This window comes from Diceros bicornis, chromosome 33 (assembly GCF_020826845.1).
Source record: "Diceros bicornis minor isolate mBicDic1 chromosome 33, mDicBic1.mat.cur, whole genome shotgun sequence".
NCBI classification, from domain to species: domain Eukaryota; kingdom Metazoa; phylum Chordata; class Mammalia; order Perissodactyla; family Rhinocerotidae; genus Diceros; species Diceros bicornis.
In genome coordinates, this window is record NC_080772.1 from 19,805,112 (window position 1) to 19,830,410 (window position 25,299).

Sequence of the window (25,299 nt, forward strand, 5' to 3'; positions counted from 1 at the left end):
CCTCACTTACTGGACCTCAGCTAAGTAAGAAATATATTTTTTATTTAAATATTTCCATATCTAAAGAAACTTAATGAATGGCATAAAAAATGTTAGCAGAAACACAGACTCCTACATATTGATGGAATGTTTTTGAACAATTTTAATAGAATTTAGTGGTTTCTGGTTAACATTCAGAGAGTATCTAGTTTCTCAGAATTGTAATCTTGGTTTTAGTGATTTAGCTTGTACATAACCCACTAACAGGATTTCGCCACTGTGGCACCACTGACAGTTTGGACTGAATAATTCTTTGCTGTGGGAGGCTGTCCTATGCATTGCAGGACGTTTAGTAGCATCCTTGGCCTCTACCTACTAGATGTCAATGGCATCCTCCACCCCTGTTGTGACAATAAAAAATGTCTCCAATATCGTCCAATGTCCCTTGAGAGGCAAATTTATCCTTCGTTGTGAACAACTGATCTACTCTTTATACCACATCCTTCAACCCAAGACAAAAGGAAAATAGGCTTAACTCCTGGTGGGAAGATAAATTCAAAATAAGGAGAACTTTCTCGTGTAATAATTTTAATATACTGCATATCTCATGTAATCTGTTCTGAGACTCTAAGTAGACACTGTGCCCTATTTAGAAAGCGCTAAACATTTGCCTACAGAAAGATAGTGATACAGGGTGGTTAGGGTGCCAGGTCGACAACAGCAAGCCTATTTGACCCAAAGACTAGCTGAAGAATAGCACTATCAAATATGACTACCACCTTTACGATATTTCTGGAGAGAGAGACTTTGCTCAGAATTCTTGCTTGGAATGCCAAGAACAAAGCTCCTCCTTTGGACAGAACACAAGCCTTCCCCAGGCCTTCTTCTGATCTCCTCATGTTCCCTATTCCTTCCAGGTCCTGGACGTCTAAATCAGGAATTGCTGCAACATCAAGCAACTGGTACAGGATTTGGACTTGAAGGTATAGAGACAAAGAGGATCCTTCTCTTTTATAAAAACTTTTAAATTTAAGTATAATGTACATACAGAAGAGTATACAAATTTTAAGTTTATAGCTCAATGAATGATCACAAATTGCACACACTCATGTAACCACCCTCCAGGTCAAGGAGTAGAACATCAGTAGCAACCCAAAACCCTCCTATGCCTCCTCCAAATCACTGCTCCCTCCCTCTTCCTTACTTCTAACACTATATATTAGTTTGGCCTGGTTTTGAACTTCATGGGCCTTTAGATGCTATAGGTTCTGATCCAGACTCACTTTATGAGGAATTATGCCCTATAGTGAATAGCTTCTTGGGTTTCCGAGATGAGAGAAAGGAATTCTGTTTTTTCACTTTCAGCTAATCTTATGCCTGAAAGGCTGTTCATTCTTAGCACTAACTTGTCAGATACATGCCCAGAGACTTAGTGGCATTAAGCAAATAGCGCTTATAAATTAAAACTTGCTTTTAATTAATGAGAGTCAGACCATAATTTATGAACAATTATTTACTCAATAAAGTTAATTACAGCCCTGCATATGTGATTGAAGCCGTAATACTAATCAAAACCATCCTGATGTTTTCTGTGTAACCTGTGGCAAGAATGTAAATAGGTTTGAAATGATTGCACTTGAGAAGGAGCATAGCCCAGTGGTTAAAAGCATCAGCGCAGGAGCTGGATTTGGGGCTGAATCCTGGCTAGGACACTTACATGTTCTTAGTCGAATTACCTAATTTCTCTAGGTTTCAGTTTCCTCATCTGTAAAATGGGGATAATAATAGTTACCTACCTCAAATGATTATGAAAAATAAATGAGTTAATATATAAAATGCTTATTAGAATAAACACAATATGTGCCTGCTATTATCATTGCTACTTAGAACCATCTTAGCATTAGAAAATCATTCGCATGTCTGACACACATGTACAGAGTCAAATACTTACCACACAGCTAAAATTGGGGATTGTTGCATATTTGTAAGAATAGGGATACAGCAACATCTGAGCGTATGCATGAAAGGAGAGGTAAGCCCTAATGTGCTTCCTGTGTTTTCGGAGGAAGTTAGCTACAGCTTTCACTTCTGGCTCAGATTCTGGGAAAGGTCCACAGTACGTATCATCACAAGGGTGGTTAGAAGCTCCTTCATCTGCAAATTAGAAAAGAAAACAGGGTGGAGAAGAGGGCAAGAAGCAAGAAACACGAATCAACATCGTTAAACTGTAATTTTTCTTTTTTGTTTTTTTTTGCTGAGGAAGATTCCCTCTGAGCTAACATCTGTTGCCAGTCTTTCTCTATTTTGTATGTGGGTAGCCATCACAGCATGGCCACTGACGAGCCGTGTAGGTCCGTACCCGGGAACTGAAGCTGGGCCGCCCAAGTGGAGCATGCTGAGCTTAACCACTAGGCTACTGGGGCTGGCCCTGTAATTTTTCTTTTATTTCTATAAACATATGGTATTATTAAGCAATTCATCTAACTTCTCATTTATAGACACCAATACTGAACATCCAAGGTGGGTCAAGCCTCCATGCATAATAGGAGGGCAGCCCGAATAGGAAATAGGTACTGACTGCTTAACTGAGCCTCATAAATCACTCTAAAAGGATGGCTCCATCAGCTGGAGAACTAATTCTGTATGATCTCCCAGAGCAGGTAGAGCCTCCTGTTTATATAAGCCACAACACCTGCTCTTTCCCTCCATAATGCTCAACATGCTCGTAATTAGTGCCAAAAATTTACTCATTTAACATTCAACCAATATTTACACTGTTCTAGGTGCCTGGGAAACACTGTAAAACAACACAGAAAAAAAAAATCCCTGCTCTAATAGAAACTACATTCAATCTGGATTCTTTATCAGACTCTAATGCTCCGTTAAGGCAGGGACGGCATCTTTCTTGCTGGGTACCTGGCAACTAGAACAACATATGGCAAGTGTTCAACAAATATTTGTGGAATAAGTGAATGTCAGATCTAAAGAATGAGCTAGACACCTGTAAAGGTTTCTGGTAAGATACAAATATTGATATATCAAGAACATGGAGGCAGAACAAAATAATTCCACAGAACATGTCAAACCAACTTCCATTACATTTTTAGATCAACAATATCCAGACTGGTTTTGTAAAACTCAAGAGGCCTCTCTAGTTATCTTGGGGGTTAGTTAGGGTTCAGTTAAGAAATCCTCAAGACTAAATTTTAATAATTTTTGAATTAAAAAAATTATACAGGTCTATGAAGGGGAGGAAGGAAAATAAGATTTATTATAACAACCACAAAATATTAAAGTTCCAAGAAGTTTTGAAAATAATTAAATTTTCTATAGTTATTTGCCATTCTGGGCCGTTATTATCCTTCCCATACCCATAAAAAACTATAACTCTTTCTATAAACTAATGGTAGATGTTTGGTGATTCTATGACATAGTCTAATTCTACTGAACATAAAAAGACAACCAGAGAAAACAAGAATTTGCAAGAATCCCAATAAATATTCAAGGGCATATCGGAGGGCATTGGAAACGTTAAGCAAGGACAAGAAGTTATAAAAAGAACCAATCAGATATAATAGAAAAAAGAAAACCTTAATTCATGGGTTGAATGAATACAGTTGATGAATGAATTAATGAGATGGAGTGAGTTTTGAAATGTTTCCAGAAGTCATCAAGAAGGGACAAAGAATTGGAAAAATGAGAGAAAAATTAAAGGGTATGAAAAATAGAATAAGTGTCAACATCTGATTAATAGGGGCCCTAAAAGGAGAGAAAGAAAATAAAGTTAAAATTTGAAGAATTGCTAATTGAAATTTCCCCACAATTAAGGAAAAATTGAATGGACTTATTATATACCAAACAAGAGAGATAAAGGAGAAAACAACACTTTGATAGTGAAATTTTTTTTTTTTTTTGTGAGAAAGATCAGCCCTGAGCTAACATCTGTGCTAATCCTCCTCTTTTTGCTGGGAAAGATCAGCCCTGAGCTAACATCTATTGCCAATCCTCCTCTTTTTTTTTCTTCCCCCCAAAGCCCCAGTAGATAGCTGTACATCATAGTTGCACATCCTTCTAGTTGCTGTATGTGGGACACGGCCTCAGCATGGCTGGAGAAGCGGTGTGTTGGTGTGCGCCCGGATCCGAACCCCGGCCACCAGTAGCGGAGCGCGCGCACTTAACCGCTAAGCCACGGGGCCGGCCCTCACAGTGAAATTTTTAAAGTGAAATTTAAGAAAAGATAATTCTAGAGAGAAAAAAGCAGGTCATCTATAAAGGAACAAGAATTAGATTCACATCTGACTTTTCAATATCAACAGTAGAGTAATATTTCCAAAGTACTTTTTATTTTATTTTTTATTTTTATTTCTTTGTGAGGAAGATCAGCCCTGAGCTAACATCCATGCCAATCCTCCTCTTTTTGCTGAGGAAGACTGGCCCTGGGCTAACATCTGTGCCCATCTTCCTCCACTTTATATGGGACGCCGCCACAGCATGGCCTGACAAGTGGTGCGTCGGTGTGCGCCCAGGATCCGAACCCTGGCCGCCAGCAGCGGAGCGCGTGCACTTAGCCTCTACGCCATGGGGCAGGCTCCTCCAAAGTTCTTTTTAAAAAGGAAATTTGAATCTAGACTTTTATATCTAGCCAAACTCTCATTGAAATGTGAGAGTGAAATAAAGATGTTCTCTGGCATAAAAGTTCTCAAAAGGTATACTATACAGAGACATAACTTGAAAACACCCTTGGAGAAAGTATTCTAACAAAATGATGAATAGCTCCAGAGAACTTACTTGATGTGAGAATTACAGGCGAGTTAGCAACTTAGTAAGATCTGTTGTCTGAATAAGCAATGTCCAAAGGAAAAAAAGAATAATGATAGAGTATCAAATTCTGGAAGATGGCAAACTAATGAAAGGGTGGCGGAGGGCAGAGATGACTTTTGTAAAGGATATATATATAGTAATTAAGTTTAGAAATTAATGGAGAAAAACAAACCTAAGCATGGGTCTTAATAAGTTATGAATAACCATCAGAAGAAGAAAAATAGAAGTAACTTTGACCCATCCAATAGAAACTAGTAAAGAAGAATAAAAAAAGAGAAATATTTGAAAATAGAGAACAGGAAATAAGATGGCAGAAATAAGTCTGAAGGTAACAGTGATTATGAAGAATGCTAAGAGTTTAAACCCACCAATCAAATGACTGGTATTTTCATACAGAAAAATAAAGATCCAGCAATATCATGTCTTTGGAAAAAAAAGTGGTATAAGTGGATATATAAGATGTCCACTTTTAGTATTGTAGCAGACTTTGTATTAGTTTCCTAAGTCTGCCATAACAAATTACTACAAATTGGGTGGCTTAAAACCAATGAAATTTATTCTTTCACAGTTCTTGAGGCTGGAAGTCTGAAATTAAGGTGTCAGCAGGCCATCCTCCGTCTGAATGCCCTGGGGAGGAATCCTTCCTTGACTCGTCCTAGCTTCTGGTGACTCCTGGGAAACCTTGGCATTTGTTGGTTTGTTGATGCATCACTCCAATCTTTGCCTCCATCTTCACATGGCCATCTTCCCTGTGTGTTTCTCTGTGTGTCCTCTCATCATCTTATAAGGACAACAGTCCTTGCATTTAGGGCACACCCTAATCCAGTATGACCTCATCTTAACTAATTACTTCTGGAAAGACCCTATTTCCAAATAAGGTCATATTCTGAAGTTCCAGGTGGATTTGAATTTTGGGAGGATTCTATTTATCCCACCATTCTTCTGTAGAACAACTAGATCCTGTATAGGATATATTCTCTGAGGCATTTTTCATCTTGTAAGAAGTAGAGGAGGCTCCAAGATACACAAATACAAGATTGACTTTAAAAATTTAATAATGTAATTCTACTCTCAGCAGTATTATCAATGAGAATATGTAGTAGAAAACAAGACACGGTTCACAGTATCTAGTAATTAACCTATCAAAGAATGTATAAGACTATCAGAAAATGTTAAATGTGGACACACACACAGACACACACACACACATGTTCAATTCAATTTCAACAAAAATTCCAGCAGAAGGATTTTGGGAAAACTCAACTAAGGAACTCTAACCTTCTTGAGGAAGAATAAATAGCTAAGAAAGTCTTAGAAAAGAAGAGCAAAGAGGAAGGAAGCTTTAAGGCCATCAGGCATTACTACATTTACTATATAAATATAGTAATAGAAACAGTATGATACTGAGTCAGGAATAGGCTAGTAGACCAATGGAACAGAATCTATGGGAATTTGGTATAATGATAGAAGGGGTCTCACAAATCACTGTGGAAATGATAGACTGTTTAGTGGATGATGCTGAGAAAACTAGCTCATTATATAGAGAAAACAGAGTTGCATCTTTACTGCATAAATATACAAAGTAAATGTTAAACAGTTTAAAGATTTAAATAACAAAAACAACAACAGGGTAAGGAAGCAAGAACCATAAGGGTTTCGTTTTTGTTAGGTGCTTTCTCCAACCCTTTTCTTTCATATCATTCTTCTGGAAGGGCTTACAGAATGTGGGGATGGTTACTTGGTGTTCTTGAATAACTAAGTTTTGTTGATGAAGATTATATGAAGGTGTGAGGGGTGGCATAGGAAAAGACTTTGAATGTTTGACCATATATAATGAAAGGATAATGAATTAAGAATTAAGATAAGTTTTGAAGATTTAGAAACTAATATTGGAAAAAATAAGGGAGGAAGAAAGAGTTCATGGGAAAATGATAGGTGTTAGAAAATATCTTTTCCAAATTCATTTTAAAATAAATTCTATTCGGGCCGGCCCTGTGGCTTAGCGGTTAAGTGTGTGTGCTCCACTGCTGGCGGCCCGGGTTCGGATCCTGGGCGCACACTGACTACTGCTTCTCCGGTCATGCTGAGGCTGCGTCCCACATACAGCAACTAGAAGGATGTGCAACTATGACATACAACTATCTACTGGGGCTTTGGGGGAAAAAATAAATAAATAAATAAAATTATAAAATAAATTCTTTTCAAAAAAGTATCAGGGCTGGCCCTGTGGTGTAGTGGTTAGGTTTGGTGTGATCCGCTTCGGTGGCCGGGGTTTGTGGGTTCAGATCCCCGGCGTGGACCTACACCACTCATCAGCTGTGCTGAGGTAGTGACCCACATACAAAATAGAGGAAGACTGGCAACAGATGTTAGCTCAGGTTGAACCTTCCTCACCAAAAATAAAAAAAATAAAAAAGTAAGTATATTTCGAAAATTGGTAGGAATTTTTATAATTCTCCCATTACTAGTAAGAATCAGAATTAGAAAAATAAATAGCTTTTCTCTGCAGGTTCTACCAACAACACCATGACTAGGCTATGCCACCACCACTATCACCACCACCTCCACCACCTCATTTACTGGGGCTCACTATATGTCAGGTTCTTGTTTAATCTTCACATCAACCTTGTGTGGTAGATAACTATTATTATCACAATTTTACCAAAAAAATCAAGGAAATGCAAAGGAATCCAAATATAGAAGATGACATAAATCAGACCATGTGTAATAATAAATGCAAAGGGCTTATATTTCCTAGTTAACAGCTGAAGTTGAATTCAACTGAACATTTGTTGAATACTTCTGTTCTAGACACTGTGTTATACACTGAAGATTCAAATATGAATAAGCTACAGACTCTGAGTTGAAGAACATATAGATTAACCTGGAAGACATACAGTTAAGTGATAATATCAATATAATGTGGTAAATGATATGATGTAGTTAGAAGATATTATGGAAGCAGAGAGAAGGGGCAATAAACCTATGTGGGTGTTCAGGAAAGGCTTCTTAGAGGAGATAATGCCTCCTAGAAGAGATAAATCTAGAAGAATAGATATGAGTTAGAAGATTGTTTCAGGTAGAGAGAACAATATGAACAAAGGTGTGAGGCAAGAAACATTTAGTACTAAAGTTTAACATAAAATCTGAATCAGGGAGTTTTGGTGGATAAGCCTGGAGTGGTAATTAGATGTTCATGGAGCATCTTACATACTATGCAAAGGAACTTGCAGTATCCTGTAGGCAGTAAAGAATGTCTGTGGTGGCCATGAAGTCCACCACTCAGATCTCCTGCTACAGTGAACACAGTTGACTGATAGCTCCAAGTACCACCACTCTGGATCCACCACTGCATTCTCATCAAGCCCACAATTACCCCAAAGTTGCTCCTAGCCAATGACTGATAATAGGATAGGTACTAGTGCAGGGCTATTCTTGAAGGATGCACGTGTTAAGAAATCCAGGGACTATTTGTTTGAAGAAGGAGGGTGTGGTCTGCGTGTAAAATGTGGAGAAGAGGTATATTTAATTTTACAGTAACGAAGTAATTGGGAATTTTGTTATAGAAAAATTAGTGGAGTGATGGGGCAAAAACGAGATTTAATATGCACTGAGAGGAATGAATGAGAAGGAAGAAATAGGAGATACTGAATACAGACTATCTTTTTCAGGCAGCTTGGTTCACAAGGGAAGGAAAATACAGAATGATGGCGAGAGGTAAGCTTGAGACTAAGAAAAAGATATAATTTTTTTAGAGAGGAAAAGACTTAAGCACGTTTATACAAACAATGGGGAAAACAGCATAGAGGAAGAAGTTAGAAAAAGAGAAAAACTATTTGATGAGAGAAGGTTCTAGAAAGCATGTGAATGAGTGGGATCAACAACCAGGTAGACTCATAAGCCTTGTAGAGTAGATGGAACTTCTTATTTCAGTGGTCTCCAAATGTTTTTGACAGTTCATACCATCAGTAAGAAACTTCGGGTGTATTCCTGATATATATTTACTTTGAATTTATATACGTCTTATTTGTGGGCTAATATATAAAATATACAAAAATAAAAATTTAGAAAGAATGGTTTAAAGATGAGTTAAACAATAATTTAAAGTATTTTCATTTTTAATTAATTGTGCAGAAAGATATTAATTTTCCAAAAATAAGGATGAGAGAGAGAGATGAAATCTAACTTGAAGTAAAATACTTCAGCAGTGTCCAGGTACTGTTTTCTAAATGAATATATGATATAAATGATAATGTAAAAAAATGTGAGCACACCGAGTTCTTGGCCGATCTCCTAACTGGAATTTTTATGCAAAAATATGTGTATTGTAATCTTTAGTCTCTCTGGATGTTTTAAAAAAAATCATTGACTTCTCTAAGAGTAGCCATTGGAGAGTTAATTCAATAACTACAAGAAAAAATGTTTGCAACTGAATATAGAAAAGAAGAACACGCAATTGAATAAATGAGATGGTTAAAAATATCCACAGAAAAAAACCAAAAATGTACCAAAGAATGACAGTAGTTTGTTAGGCTGGTGATATGCTAATTATTTTTTCCTAATGTCTTATTTCTGTAATAATATATCAATTATATATATATAAAAAAAGTATATGAGAGAAGAAAAAATAGAGATATGAGAAATAGTTTTTAAAAAGGAAACATTTTTAAAAGTTTTTTAAAGGGAAATAAGTAAAAACACAAAAAAGGCAGACAAATTTGGTTTTATTTTCCTTTTTGCAGCAATTGGCCTCTGTGGAAATTGATCTAACAGAAGCAGCTGAGTCCTCTAGCAAGCAGTATCTGGGGAAGTCATAGTTATTGTAGCATATTTTCATTGGTTATTTTTTCATTTTCAATGTTTGTTTTTCTTTTCCTATAGCTTTTAAATTTTACATAAATGGAATCACATGCCATTAAATTTTTTGAATCATTTTAGTCTTTTTAGAAATTTCTTTTCTGCTTACATCACCCGCTGCCAATTTACCTTCAAGTAACCCATGTTGACAACCGAGTGCAGTTGTTACTATAGTTTACAAACACACACATGCGTAGGCGTGTATATATGTATTCATGCACCCCTGCATATATGTATTTTTATATAGGTATATAGATATAGATACACATGCCTATATATAGGAGCTATTTTTGGTCACACAACAAGATCATAATCATATGGTTTTTTGCTTCTTGCTTTTTCCATCAATGATATTTTGTAGAACTCCTACATTAACTTGAATTCATTCATTTAAATTTTGTTCTATTGTGGTTATAACATAATTTAGTCTCCCACCTGCCTATTTAGGGTTTTTTTTATTTCCCTCCATTCTTTTTTGCTATGATGAACAATACCACAATATAGAAAGTGGGGACATTACTAGTGACCTGACAGAAACAACACTGCAATAAATATCGTAGTATACATATCCTTACATGTACTTTTTTTTCGCTAAGGAAGATTCGCCCTGAGCTAACATCTGTTGCCAATCTTCCTCTATTTTGGAGGTGGGTCGCTGCCACAGCATGGCCACTGATGAGTAGTGTAGGTCTGTGCCTGGGAACTGAACCTGGGCCGCCGAAGTGGAGCACACTGAACTTAACCACTAGGCCATGGGTCCAGCCCCTAAACGTGAGTATTTTTATTTCTATGGGATAGATTTATAGGAATGGGACACTGGGTTGAAGGATATATTAAAAATATATATATATTCATTTTAGGTAGGTATTAAATTCACATGATTCAAAATTTTAAAGTTTTAAAAGGATTGTATTTTTAATTCTCACAGATTTTTGCCAGATTGCTTACTAAGATTGTTACTATTTACACTTCCACAAACAGTGTCTAAGAGTACCATCTCTCTTTAGTCCCTACCAACAATACCCTACAAGTGTATCACCTTTTGATTTTTGCCAGTTTGATGCAAAAATTTAATTTGCCTTCCTTACTGCAAGTGTGTTTGAGCATTGATTCATATGTTTATTTTAGATTAGACTCTTTTCTAAATTGCTTAATCATGTCCTTAGCTCATGTTATTCTCTCTTGTGCTGTTTATCTTTTTCTTACCCATGTATAAAAGAGCTTCGTATAGATGTTTATCTGTCATCTGCATTGCATTTTATCCTCAAATTCACAATTTTTCTATTCAATTGTTTATGGTAACTTTTATCATTCTTGTCATTTTAAGTTTTATATAATTACTAAGTTTTTTCTTTTTAAATGGCTTTTCGGTTTCCTGTCTTGGTTAAGAAAGTTTTCCTTATTCTTAAAGATTATAGGTAATTTATAGATTTTCTTCTAAGGATTTTATCATTTTATCTTTTTCCATATAGGTCTTTAATCCTTCTGGATTTATTTTTGTACATATGTAACATATAGTTATACCTTCAGTATTTCTATATAGATAGCCAATTCTATCAGCATCATTTATTAAATATTCTATCATTTTCCCACTGAATTGAAACAACTCCTTGGTTATTTATTAAAGTCTACTGCATGTGTGGATCTATTCCCGGATTCTCTATTTTGTTCTATTTGTCTATTTCCATATTGTTACCTTACAAATCTGTAGTAGCATTAAAATATGTCTGATATCAGGCAAGACAAGTTCTCCTTACTGTTCTTCTTTTTCATAGTTTTATTGGCTTTTTAGGGTCTATTTATTTTTCCATATAAACTCTATGACCATTTTATCAATTTCCAAAAGCAGAAAACAAAACGAAAAACCCCTTTGAGATTCTAATTGGAATTGCGTTCAATTTATACTGATTTTGGGAAGATATTATTATACCGAATCACCCAATCCAAGGACATGTTATGCCATCCCATTTGTTCAGATCGTGTTTTATGTTCCTAATTTATATTTTATCATCTTTTTCCTTATGTGCTATCAAAATAAAGATGTGACCCAATGAGCAAATTTTATATTCAATATTATATACTATGATAAACATACTGTTCTGATAGCTTTTCTTAAAGATAATATGCTTACTTCATATTTGGGATAACGAGTAACAGCTCCATTGACATTTCCTTAGAAAATCAGACCCTCTTCTAAATAATTAAATATTCTAAGTTCTTAAAGCTACATAACTTGCTTTGTTCAAAGTGTTAAAGAAGAAAGCATTTAATTCTTTAGTATTCTCATTTTTCATTTTCTCCATAGATTGTAACTATTTCTAAGCCACTTCTGAATTTCATAGAGGCTAGAGACTTACTTGTTTTTCAACTATCTAAGGGGGGGAATTGCTGTTTTTTCTCCTTTTTAAGGGAAGAAAAACCAAACTTAATGATTTTCTCCTTTAAGACTGAGTAGCAAAAGGGATAACTATTTGATCTTGAAAACAGGGCTGGAGCTATTGTTCCTTTTTGGAGTGGGGAGCAGTCAGGGCTATAGATGGAGATGTGGGTGGTGAGCATCTTGCCTTGTGTCCCCGGCTGTATAACCACAGTGAGACAATCCTCTTGACCCGAGGCTACTTGTTTTATCCACAGCATCCTCACTAGATCCAGCTAACACCCATCTTCTACAGGTAGGCTTGAGGTTTTATGACATCCCATACTAGCATAGGTGGTTCAGATCCAATACAGGGTGGGAAGAGCAGTAGAATATAGAATAATTCTAGAGATGACTGTGTCTGGCTGTAATCTGGTAGCACTTATGTTGTAATGTAGTTATTTATTTATATAGACTCTCCTCTCCTTTAGAGGGTGGGTTCATCAAGGACAGAGGTCATGCTTTATTATTCCCAAGTACTTAATAAAGTGGACACCCTGGCTACCCTTTAAATGTTGTTGAATGAGTAAGTGGAGCTGACCCTGCTCAGGGAAAGTGTTTGCACTTTGGACTATTTCATTGCTATTTGTCTTTGATTAGACAACTAAATCCCAGTTCATCTCCACAGAAGACTGAGAACATACAAGTGCAATAACAACGAAACATCTTTGAAAAGCCCATTGGTCTATGAGAACATTCTGTTACCTACATATTTCTTAAATAATTTCAAATCTGAAACTCTGAGCTTTCCTAAGTTGTACGTACTTTAATAAATATTAACAGTTTCAGAAAGGGAATGAGGTACTTAAAAAATTCTTATATACAGGGGATGAGCCCCAAATTGTTAATGTACATGGGTACAAATCCTCCTTTGCCCCCAACAAAATACAGAGTGATAGGTTCATGAGTAAGCTTTTAACAAGTCATAGCGAAAATAGCGCCATTACATTTCCTCTTAGACTGCCTAAAAACTGTAATTGTGTGCTGGTTAGCTTTCTTCCACAAAATGAATGGAGAGAGATTTGCAATTAGGACTGTTCACGACAGGAACGTTTTGAGGAACATGCAGAGAGGCTAGAGATATGTGGAGGACGGACAGGGCCACAAAATATATAGGCTGGCCAGCAAAGCAGGAGAAAGGGGCCACGGCTTCAGCAGGGCCAGGGGCCTATCTTACCTGGCTTTTCTCAGAGCTTGACCTCCTGCCTGAAAAATTCTTGTCCCTTGGCTTTTGAAACACCGTTCCCTTATAATTTTCTTCCAACTAGTCTGTTCTTTCCTTCTCAGTCCTCTTTCTGGGTTTCTCTTCCTCTAATAGTCCCTTAAAAGAAGGAGTACCGAATTGTTCTGCCCTTTTTCCGTTTTCTTCAATGATCTCTCTCTTCCATGAATATGGCTTCTTCAACTACTACTTATATGTCGATACTTTCATTTATTCAACAAGTATTTACTATACACATACCATCCATCAATGAACAAAACAAAGGTTTCTGCCTTGGCAAGTTTACGTTCTAGTGGTGGTAGTGGTAGGGGGAGACAATTAACAATAAACAGTGAATAAGTGAATTGCACTTTGTAGTAGTGTGCTGTGGGAAAGAGAAAAAGGTAGAACAGTGTATGAAAGATCAGGAGGGCCGGCCCCGTGGCTTAGTGGTTAAGTGTGCGTGCTCCGCTGCTGGCGGCCCGGGTTCGGATCCCGGGCGCGCACCGAAGCACCGCTTCTCTGGCCATGCTGAGGCTGCGTCCCACCTACAGCAACTAGAAGGATGTGCAACTAAGACATACAACTATCTACTGGGGTTTTGGGGAAAAAAAAAAGGAGGAGGATTGGCAATAGATGTTAGCTCAGAGCCCCTCTTCCTCAGCAAAAAGAGGAGGATTAGCATGGATGTTAGCTCAGGGCTAATCTTCCTCACACACACACACAAAAAAAGATCTGGAATTCTGGGGAGGTGGGTTGCAATTATAAAGATGGTGATGAGGGTTATTCTCAGAAGCTGACTTTTGAGCAGACTTGAAGAATACAGAGAGTCAGCCAAGGCATCTGGGGAAGAGTATTTTAGACAGAGGGACCAGCCAATGCAAAAGCTCCAAGGCAGGCCTGGAGTGTGCCTGGCCAGTGTGGATGGAGGCAAGGTACCATTGAGGGGAGGCTAGAAATAGATGAGATCAGGCAGTCAATGGAGGCCCAAATCACATGAAGTTTTATAGGCTATTTTACATCCTTTGGGTGAGTAAAATGTGGAGCCATTGCCGCATTTTGAGCTGAGGACTGACATCAAATGACTTCAAAAGGTTCATCCTGGCTGAGGATAGTGTGTGTGTGTGTGTGTGTGTTGCGGGGAGAGTGTATGCAAGGGTAGAAGCTGTGAGACTAGTTAGAAGGTTCCCACACTAATCTAGGTGAGAGATGATGATGGCCTGGACCAAAGTGGTAGTAATAGAGGTGGTCAGGGGTGGTTGGAATCCGGAGCTATTCTAAAAGTAAAACCAAAAGAATTTCCTAATGGATTAGATGTAGAGTTCAAGAGAAAGAGAGGAGTTAAAGATTATTCTGTGGTTTTAGGCCTGAGCAACTGGAAGGATGGAGTTACCACCAACTGAATTAAGAACGGCTGTAGGAAGAGCAGGTCCGGCAGAGTGAAGATCAGGTGTTCAGTTTTGGATATTTCGAGTTTGAGATGTCTTTTAATACCCCAGTGGAGATGGCAAGTAGATGTTATATATAGGAGTTTGGGAGAACGTTTTGGGTTGAAGATATACATTTGGGAGTCATAGGCATATGGTAGAGGATGAGCTCTCAAAAGGAAAAAATGTATAAAAAAGAGAAAATGTCCAAGACTGCACCCTGGGCATTCCAATGATAAGAGTTTAGGCGAAAAGAGAGGACCCCAAAAATAAGACTGAAAAGAAATAACCAAGCAACCAATGAGTTTGGAAGAGAGTTTAATATTCTGGAGGCCAAGTGAAGCTAAATGTATTGGAAAATAAAGCAGGATCCACTTTGTCAATGCTGCTGAGAAATCAAGTAAGATGACATTGAGATTTGAGCATTGGATTTAGCAATGTGGAGAACAGTTTGATGGACCTGTAAGGGTTGTAAGGGTATAACACTATGTGGAGTGAGCTTAAGAGGGACTAGAAGGAGAGTAATTCGACACTGCAAAAAGGAACAAAGAAATGGGGCTGGTGGAAGAAGTGGAGACAAGAGAAGGATTTTTTTCAGGTGGGAGGAATAATAGCATGCTTTTAGGCTGATGGAAAAAGTCCAATAGAGAACAAAAGAACAAACAAACACAACCAACAAACCAACCAACCAGACAACAGAACTAAAGAGATAGGATAATTCCTGGAACAATATTCTTGAGTAGCAAGTGGGGATGGGATCTAGTGCAAGTCAATGACTCTTGAATCTCTATCAAGCTTCAAACTCATGTATATAGTAGCCTTCTGGACATCTCCATCTGCTTGTCTCAGAGGCTGTGAAAGCTCAAGGTGTTCCTAGATGAAATCATCTTTCTCTTTGCTACCCACTAAATTGATCTTTTGCTATGTTTCTCAACCTATGTTTCCTTCATTCATCTACTGGCCTAAGTCAGAAACTTAGGCGGAGCAATCCTAGAGGTTTTCTTCTCTCTCATCTCTCCATCCAATTGGAGAGCAAATTCTGTTGATCCTACCTGCTAAATCTCTCTATGCCTGCTTCCACCAACAAAGTTCAGGCCCTCATTGTTATTCTCCTGTATTATCAGAATAGTTCCCTGCCTTCAGTCTGGCCTACCTTGAATTCAGCCTTCTCAACAATATCATTGTAATCTCCTAAAAACATAAATCTTTTTTGCTCTGCCACTTAAAATCCTTCAGAAGTTGCCTTCTCGATAAAGTTCTGAAATCTTTACTATGGCTTAACGGCCCTAGAAGTAGTGTGATCCAAATGTCTGAATTTGGTATTGGTATGTATTATAGCTTATCTTGTGTGAGTGTTTTTTCTGTCTTAAAAAACAATCTGTGATTTTTGCCCTGTTGCTGTACAGATAGGACTGTAACTGGTATTTTATCATCTACTAGATAATTTCATGTACTTTCCATGGCTCTATAATAGTTTCAAGGTTACATAGTTTTCCCCTTTCTTGGAATTCAGAGGGTCATGCTCCCTCCCTCTGACCACATGATTATAAGGCCCTTCATGATGTGTTTTTGCTCGGCCTGCTTAAAATTTTAGCTTCTACCAGGCTGTCTTAAACCTTCTACCTTTATTCCTACTAAACTATTGGTCATTTTCCCAAGGTTCCATACTCCTTTGCCTTTATGACTTTGTACATGCTGTTCCCTTTGTGTGAAGCATCTCTTTTCTTCAGTCTAAGTTTACTCATCCTTCAATGCTCAATTTAGTTACCACTTCCTCTCAGGATCTCTCCAATGCCCTTAGGCTGGGTTAGGTGCCTCTCCTATACGTGCCTATAACACCCTTTACATGCATTTGTCATAAAACTTAGTATCATATGTTAAAATTGTATACATACCCATTTCCTCACTCAATTGGGCCTGTCCCAGTGTTTGACCAGTATTGCGTACATAATAAGATGAAAAAGCTCATGATTATCATACATGAGCTAAACTGTATAATATTAAGAAAGGCCATGCCTCGATTTACTGCTGTTTGCCTGAGAAGCACATTAGACACTGGAATGTTCTATAGCATTTTATGGTTTACTTTATGGATTGGCATCCTGCCAATGTTATTACCACAGATTAAGTATCGATTCACAGCAGAATGGGACATCACATTCAAAACTCTTTCTGCCAGTGTTTCTCTCTGAATTTTTGCCTTACTCATCTTCTATATCAAAACTGTCTTTAAAAAATAAAATAGAATCCTGAATAGTGGGGCCTCTAAGATGGAAATAAATTAATTCAGGTGGAAAGAAAACCACTAAAACAATGTAATTTTATTTATAGCCTTTTGGGGGCACTATCTAGGCTTTACCAAAATGCAAAGAAACAGCTCACAAATATTGTTGAATAGTAAGTCCCTTTGAGATTTTAAATAGCTGTGTTGGATACACAATTTGAAGAGTCCTGTCCAGATCTAGACTCAATTACACAGATTCTGATCAGAAACATCTGCTGTACTATAGAAGATCAAGATAGCAAAAGCTAAAGTACCAGGACACAGCATTTCAAGGAAACAAGTAAAAAAACACCAAAAAAGGAGTCAATATCCAGGGAACAATGATAAAACAGACTTCTGGGAGAAAGGAACAAGAAGCGTCAAAGTCATCCCTCTATAGATTTTAGGAGCATCAGAATCTAAAGGTTATTAGTTTTTCCTTAGTTTATGGGAGCCAATATATTGTTTCTGAAGCTGAGACAAAATTCTCTTTCCCATATTCACATACAGAACTGCAGAATATATAACAGATCTCTTCAGTGCAGAGTGGAGAGATTTTAGTCTTGTCAAATAAAACAGCATACGTCTCTGTTCTGCACCCTTCAGCAATTTAACTTTCAGACCATACATCACCTCTTTAGTTTTTGAGTATTGAGATGCGAAACTCTACAGGGACCTCATAAATCTAGAAAGGAGACAAGACGTGCACATGTGAGGAAATTAGAGCACAAGACAATGTAGGATACAACACAATCGTAAAGTGTGCAGTGCAGACGAAGCACATGGGGGGTACAGAGGAGGCAGGGAGAGCAGGGAGGCTTAGGAGCCCTGGGGAGGCTGTAATGGCAAAGAGACTCGATGGGACTCAAGATGGATGGAACTCGGAAAAAAAGGATTTTAATTAAGGAACAAAACAAGTTTTGTTGCCTCCATGGACCTTAGGCCCTCTGGATGGTAAAATGCAGTGGAAGGTAGTCTTTAGAGAAGGATGGAGAACTAGAAGCAGCAATAGGCTGAAATTCACAAGACCAGGCTCCAGTCAGAACTGTCAGAATGACAGTCATTCTGGACAGAATGTCCAGTCAGAATGAGCTCAGTGACAGGCATGTCACTGCTCTGACTGTATTTGTCCTGGGTGGATTAGGGACCCAAATCAGTGGTTCTCAGGTGGTGTTGCTATCAGACAATGCATTGCTATCAGTTGTGGGGGTTGTCTCATAGTAGCTAGTTACGTGTTATAAAATTATTTAACTAAAAAAATTGGTTTAGTTATTCTAATAAATAACTCAATTTATTCTTATATACTCTTGTAACAGGGAAGAGAAAAGGTAAATTAGAGTGAGTGTGCTTGGAATTAACCATAGGACTGGGATTTCATCAACTGGGTGTGTGGTAGTGGGAAAAAAAGGCCAAGAACTGTTGGATTAGAAAATGATTGCTAAAATGCTACAGCACTGAGTTTATGATTATAGTCCAGATGAAAAAAAGAATTCCAATGTAATTACATACTTACTTTTCCTTAACATCTTTAGATTCTGTTCTAAGGATGTGAGGATAAAATTTAGTAATAAAAGTTGTGTTACTTAATTGATTTCTGTTTTTGCTCTTAGAGGCAGTCTCCAAGAATGGATTGTAATCTAAAACTTAGTTTGCAAGCAAGTTGTTTAATTCTCAGAACACACTTTTTCTTAGATAAAAATTTCCCTCCCTGCCTAAGGTCCTCCAACCCTCTCCCTGGTCTGCTTCTCCTTTTGTATTACAAATCTTGGTGTATGGCACCTGATTGCCCAAAGCAGAAATCATTTGCTGCAGTCAACAATCTGCAAAGAGCTGTTGGTGCCGTTCTGTTAATTTCTCTTCAATACACCCAACTCAACTACTGCTGTCTTAGTCTAAACTCTCCTGAATTATTGTAGGGGTTCATTGACTCCAGGCTCTTCTTCAATCTGCATCCTCAGAAGTCCTGAATTAATTTTACTAAAATGCAAATCTTATCATGTAATTCCTCTGCTAAAACTTTCCAGTGGCTCACTACGGCCTTCAGGATAAAGGGGTTGGATTAGGGGCCTTTCCCCTATACCCCTTGTGGTGGGCTGAATAATGGCCCCCAAACATTGACAGGTCCTAATCCACAGAATCTGTGAATGTTGTTTTATATGGAAAGGGGTCTTTGCAGATGTGATAAATTAAGAATCTTGAAATGGGGAGATTATCCTGGGTAAATGTAATCACAGGTATCCTATAAGAGGGAAATTTGATTATAGACAGAAGAAAAGGCTTATTGGACAGATTATAGACAGAAGCAGAGGGAGGCTGAGTCAGAGAGAGAAGATACTATGCCACTGGCTTTGAAGGTGGAGGAAGAGATCACAAGGGAAGGAATACAGCTGCCACTACAAGCTGGAAAAGGCAAGAAAACCGATTCTCCCCTAGAGCCTCTTGAGAGAATATGGTCTCGCCATACTTTCAGCCTGATGAAATCCATTTCAGACTTCTGGCTTCTACAGCTGTAAGAAAATAAATTTGTGTTGTTTTAAGCTACCAAGTTTGTGATAATTTGTTAGTGCAGCAACAGGAAACGAATACACTCGTATAAACACCCTTTGTTTATCCACACACAGCATTCAGCACAGTTTAAAGTAATTGTATTTAAAGTAATTGTATTTTTACTAAACTGTCAACCTTCTTGAGCGCAGGAATTAGATCTTTTTCTTGTTTGTATCTCCTATGCCTAGCATACTGCCCTTAAAAATATTTATTAAATAAATTAATGAATTTTTTAATATGATTCAGATTAGAGGATGCCTCCAGAAAATTCTTCTTTTTCTCTTTTCTCTCTATTAACATTCTTTGTTTTTTGGGTCAAAGCCCTTTAACTAGATATATGGGGGAATTATTATTTTTGGCTAAAGATCTTAGAGTCTTCTTTAACTCCATAGTGTCCCCCTCCCTCCCTCTCTCCTCCAGTCAGGCATCGTGCTCTATGACTGTACCTTTCTAGCGTCTTCTCCTTTCTCTCCTCCCATCTTCTATCCTAATTTTGGCATACATAATCCCTCACCTGGACACGACCATGGCCTCTCGCCTGGTCTCCCCGCCATTATATGCTTTAATCCATCCTTCACACTGCAATTAGAGCACTTTTCTAAAACACAAATAGATCACGTTATTCCGCCAAGCCCCACCCCAAAACTCTCATTGGCTCCTTGTGGACAACAGCATCAGTGCCGACCCCTCAGCATGGTATCCAGCTCCTGCCCACTGAACATTTTTAGGCTCCTGTTCTCTTCTGTATACCCCACAAGCAGCTGCAGCCCTAGGACCCCCCTTCACGCACTGGTGGCTGCCCCATCCTCACTCCCCACACCTCTCTGCCTTCGTTCCTCTTCTTCCTTCAGCCTAGCCTATCCACCTCTTCTCTTGAAACCTATCACAAACCTTCCACGCCCGGAAGGCTCAGCTCAAAAGCCACGTGTCTGCAGCTTTCTCACTCTCACCCCAGTCAGAATTTCTCTTTCCTCTCTCCTCTGTGACATTCATGCTTCTATTTATCAGCTTTCATGTGGCCTCAGATCACAGCTGCTTGTTTACATGCCGCTCTCCCTCCCTGGACTGCTAGTTCCCAAGAACAAGAACTGAACAGTACTCCTATTTGCCTGACATCATGCTTTGCTCATAGCAGACGCTCAATAAATATTTATTGAGTGAATTAATCTTCCCTATAGCAAGGGCCCTCTTGGTCTATCACAGCAAAATTCCATTTGTGTTTTATATTTTAAGGTCAGTTTTATTATAATTTAAGGTTGTAATAAAAGGTAAGAGATTGCACAAGAGCCTGAACAATGATGTTGTTTTTAGCTCCGTGACATACCCTTAAAATATGTGCAAATAAAATTATACCTGAGAATAAGAATATACTTGAGAATGAGAATACATAAAGTGAAAAGGGAATCAAAAGTTTTGAATCATATTACTGCTTTGTCTTTGATTGTTGCCAATGTACCTTCCCAATCTAAAGGTAGTGAATGAGATGAATTAGTGCTATTTTTTATTGTAGAACTTGCTAGAAGGCCATTCTGGAATCTCTTTCTCAGAATGACACAGACTAGAATGGCATGCCAGAATCTCATTTTTTTTTTTTTTGTGAGGAAGATCGGCCCTGAGCTAACATCTGCCAATCCTCCTCTTTTTTGCTGAGGAAGACTGGCCCTGAGCTAACATCTGTGCCCATCTTCCTCCGAACCAGTGAACCCCGGGCCGCTGCAGCGGAGCGCGCACACTTAACCACTTGCGCCACCAAGCTGGCCCCCAGAACCTCATTTTAAATAGATAGCAGTATAAGAAAACAGATATTGTATTCTAATGAAATATGTCACATTCATTAAAATATTTTTGCTGATATACATTTTCTATTTCTCTACATAATGAAGTGATAAATTTTTGTAAAATGTTTTGAATCAGTGTAAAACTTAATTTTTCCTCTCAAACTATTTCACAGCCAACACCTGGGGATACCAAGGGGAATGATATGGGAACGATAGGGGACTATCAAAGAGATGATAAGGGAGGCCAGAGGGGTAGAGGGCAGTGCATTTGGTGTGCCTCAGATTAGATAATGTGTAATTAAGTGGGGACTCTACTTTGCCATTTCTCATTGGGGTGGTGAGTAGGGCAATGAAGAATGGTGGTGGAGGGAATATAAGTAATATGATTTCTTTATAGGCCCATGAGCTGCCTCTTTTTGGTCCCACTCCCCCGTGTTTTACTAATAATAACAAATTAAGCTAAATAAAAACTAATATGCAAGGCAAAGAAGTTCTTTGAATGGTGGTAGTACATTCTGGAACTTGATTTTGGTCAAAATTTTACTTTTAGGTTTTTCAGAAAAGCATGTTGACTTATTTTTACTATTTTTAATTTTTTTGAATGACCAATGGATGCACATGATTATACCATGGAAATTGTTCCCTCCTTCATCTGTCATCCATTTCTTTTCCCCAGAAGCAATCACTACTTTCTTGTATTATTTCAGGGTTAGTCTACATGTTTGTAAGCAAAGAGCCAGTTTTATTATATCTATCTGTGAAAAAAATTTTTTTACAAAAATAGCAGTATTCTTTATATATATTAATCTTAAATCTTCCTTTGTTCAACTATGTGTGTGCGTGTGTAGTCCTAGAGACTTTTCTATATTAGTACATAAAATAGCTGTCTAATTCTGGCTATTTCTGTCTATTTTACTGTATAATTGTAGCCTAATTTACATGACTAGTCCTTTGTTGATGGACATTTGGGATGCTTCTCATCTCTTATTATAAAGAGTGCTGCAAGGAATATCCTTGTACATATGTTATTTTCCACATATGCGAGTACAGCAATAGGATAAATCCCTAAAAGTAGAATTAATTACTCAGTCAAAAGTATGCGTATTTTTCAATCTTGATAGACATTGCCCAATACCCTTGCACAGGAGTTGTACCCATTCACACTCTCAGCAGGAATGTATAATATTGCCTGTTTTTCCATATCCTTCGAATTTTTATTCTTTCTCTCTGTCTTTTAACACATGAAACTTTGGTGTATAATAAAATTATAAGAATATCAATAGGTCCAAGTTAGATAGTCAGAAAAGGTGTTTTTATTTAAAGTGTCATTTGAACATAGGTAGAGAAAAATATATTTGAAAAAGAAAATTAGAAACTGTTTCCTTGATCTGAAAAAACATTCTAAAGTAGCATCCAGAGTACCTGTATATATTAGGTGCTCGTACATATTTGTTGAATGACTCCTGTGCCTCTATGGAGTTTTGCTAAATTCTCAGTGGTATAGTAGGGTGGCCTAACTTAAAGTCTCATAGTGGCAACAAGATCATATATTTAGATGGTATTTATCTATGGGATTCATTTCAATACATGCATCTTTTTTTGTGTGTGTGAGGAAGACTAGCCCTGAGCTAACATCCGAGGCCAATCCTCCTCTTTTTGCTGAGGAAGATTGGCCGTGGGCTAACATCCGTGCCTATCTTCCTCTACTTTATATGGGATGCCGCCACAGCATGGCTTGACAAGCGGTGTGTCAGTGTGTGCCCGGGATCCAAACCTGCAAACCCCGGGCCACCAATGCGGAGCGTGTGCACTTAACCGCTGTGCCACCGGGCTGGCCCCCATATATGCATCTTTTAAAAAAATCATGTCGCTTGATTGGTCATTTGGCTAATCAGTTGTAGGTTGTATGGGAAAAATAAAAATATATGCTATTAAAGGCAAATTGTTCCTTAATGTGGAATTCTAAAATTAACTTTAGAAAAAATTCAAAGGAAAAACAAACAACACTAGTCCTCCAATTCCGGCATTATGGTATATTTTTTCCCAGTCTTTTTTTCCTGTGTTAGTATGTAAATGTGTATGTATCATGCACACTTATCTGTCACATGTTCATAAGGAATCATCATTATATATTTTATAGAATTTGTAATCACGGTGAAAAAATAATTATATAGCTAGAATTAGACTCGATATCATAAGCTTTTTAATTATTTTTAAATGAAATTCTTATCCCTTTTTATGGCTTCCTAAAATTTCACTGAATGAATATGTGTTAATTTGTTTAACTATAGACCTGTTATTCAACATTTGGGTTGTTGTCAATCTTTTATTATTAATTATAAATTACATTGTGGTCAGCATCTTTTTCTGTTTCCTTATAATGTATTTTCAAAAAGGAATGCTTAGACCAAAGGGTTTACACAGGCTTGAGGTTCTGCTTTGATTCTCTTCTCGTTTCACTGTTCACGTGTACCAGTCTGATCTGTCCCCAAAGCTTCCACTGCTCCTTGTGTGCTAAGGACCCACGAGCCTATATGTTCAGATTAGAACCTTTTCAATACTCCAAGTCTACGTCTCGTTACCTATGGCAGATCTTCCCCTAGACTCCCACAAGCACTTCAAATCCACTGCTCAAAATCGGACTCATATTTTCCACCAAATCCTCACCTCTTACTAGATGCCAAATCTTGATAGATGACACCTCTATCTACCACTCACTTTAGCGGGAAGTGGAGTCATCCTAGACTTTTCCCTCTGACTGTCATCGTCTGCGTCTCACGGGGGTGTAAGTGAATGCTGCTGTTCCCATATTTCTCGCGTGCACCTTTCCTCTCCATCCTCGTGACTCCCTCCTGGATTATGATCCTGCCGTAATTTACTAACCAGGCCTTTGGCTGACACTCCTGCTCAAGTGACACTCAGAGGTCAGTCATCTTCTTCCCAGCTTAAAAAGCTCCCAATTATCCCTCCCTTTACAGGCTCCCAATTATCCAGTGTTTGTCAAACTTTTCCATCAACATACCCGTAAGAAGCAAAGTCAACATAGACTGTAAGTCCATAACTTCTTTGAAACCTTTGTTTTACCTTAAAAATTCATGTGAATTGTCCAGTCCACTCAATTATGTACTTGTGTTTGTTCTAAAATAAAATAATTCTCCTTCTGAAATCTTCAAATGAAACTGATATGCCCTGAAGGTGTGCTATGACTTTTTGTGACTTTCTCTGTGACATAGCTCCATATACATATAACCTCAGATTAGTTTAAAAGGCACGGCTTCTAGAATAAAATCCCTAGACTCCAGCACAGCACTGAATCTCAGCAAGTCCATCATGAACTATACCCTGGGAGCTTCTCCTGTCTCATTTCTCACCAGTCTTTTCAGTCATCCTTTGTTCCAGTCACTCATGGCCACCTAACCCTATTCTGTTTCATGCTGCACATTTTCCTCAAAGATATACTTGTTACCCGTACCTGAAATGGCCTCTTAACTCTGAATCCTTTGCTGTATTTACCTTCTGCCCCACGGTTTAGTTTATCTGATGACAAGTATATTTTTAATATTCAAATCTGCTATTATCTGTTCTATGAAGACTTTTTTGATTTTATCAAGTAGAACTGATCCCTTCTGTCTTTATATCTCCACTGTACCATATTTATATATCTATATATATCATACGTATTTCTACATAGTATCTATAACATTTCATTTCATTTTTTTCTCTCCCTTCCTTCCCCCTCCACTCCTCTTTCTCCTTCCCTCTTTCTCTTCCTTCTCTTCACCTACTCCAACCTCAATGATGTTAAACCCCACGAGGACAGGGAATATGTTGGATTTGTCTCTGCTTCCCACGTGTGTAGCACAGTGAGGCAGGTAGAATGATGCAGTACATTTTTTGTGTGTGTGTGAGAAAGACTGGGTCTGAGGTGACATCCGTTGCCAATCCTCCTCCTTTTGTTGAGGAAGACTAGCCCTGAGCTTACATTTGTGCCTGTCTTCCTCTATTTTGTA

General features: G+C 37.9%; 1 protein-coding gene across 1 annotated transcript in view; it reads right to left on the reverse strand.

Annotated features, from left to right (window-relative positions):
* Nucleotides 1-25,299, reverse strand: part of CPA6 (carboxypeptidase A6) — a 267,672-nt gene that overhangs the window by 5,104 nt on the left and 237,269 nt on the right. Inside the window, exon 9 of the mRNA XM_058528827.1 lies at nucleotides 1,931-2,133. Coding sequence (XP_058384810.1) covers nucleotides 1,931-2,133 — 203 coding nt within the window. The remainder of the gene's footprint in view (nucleotides 1-1,930; nucleotides 2,134-25,299) is intronic.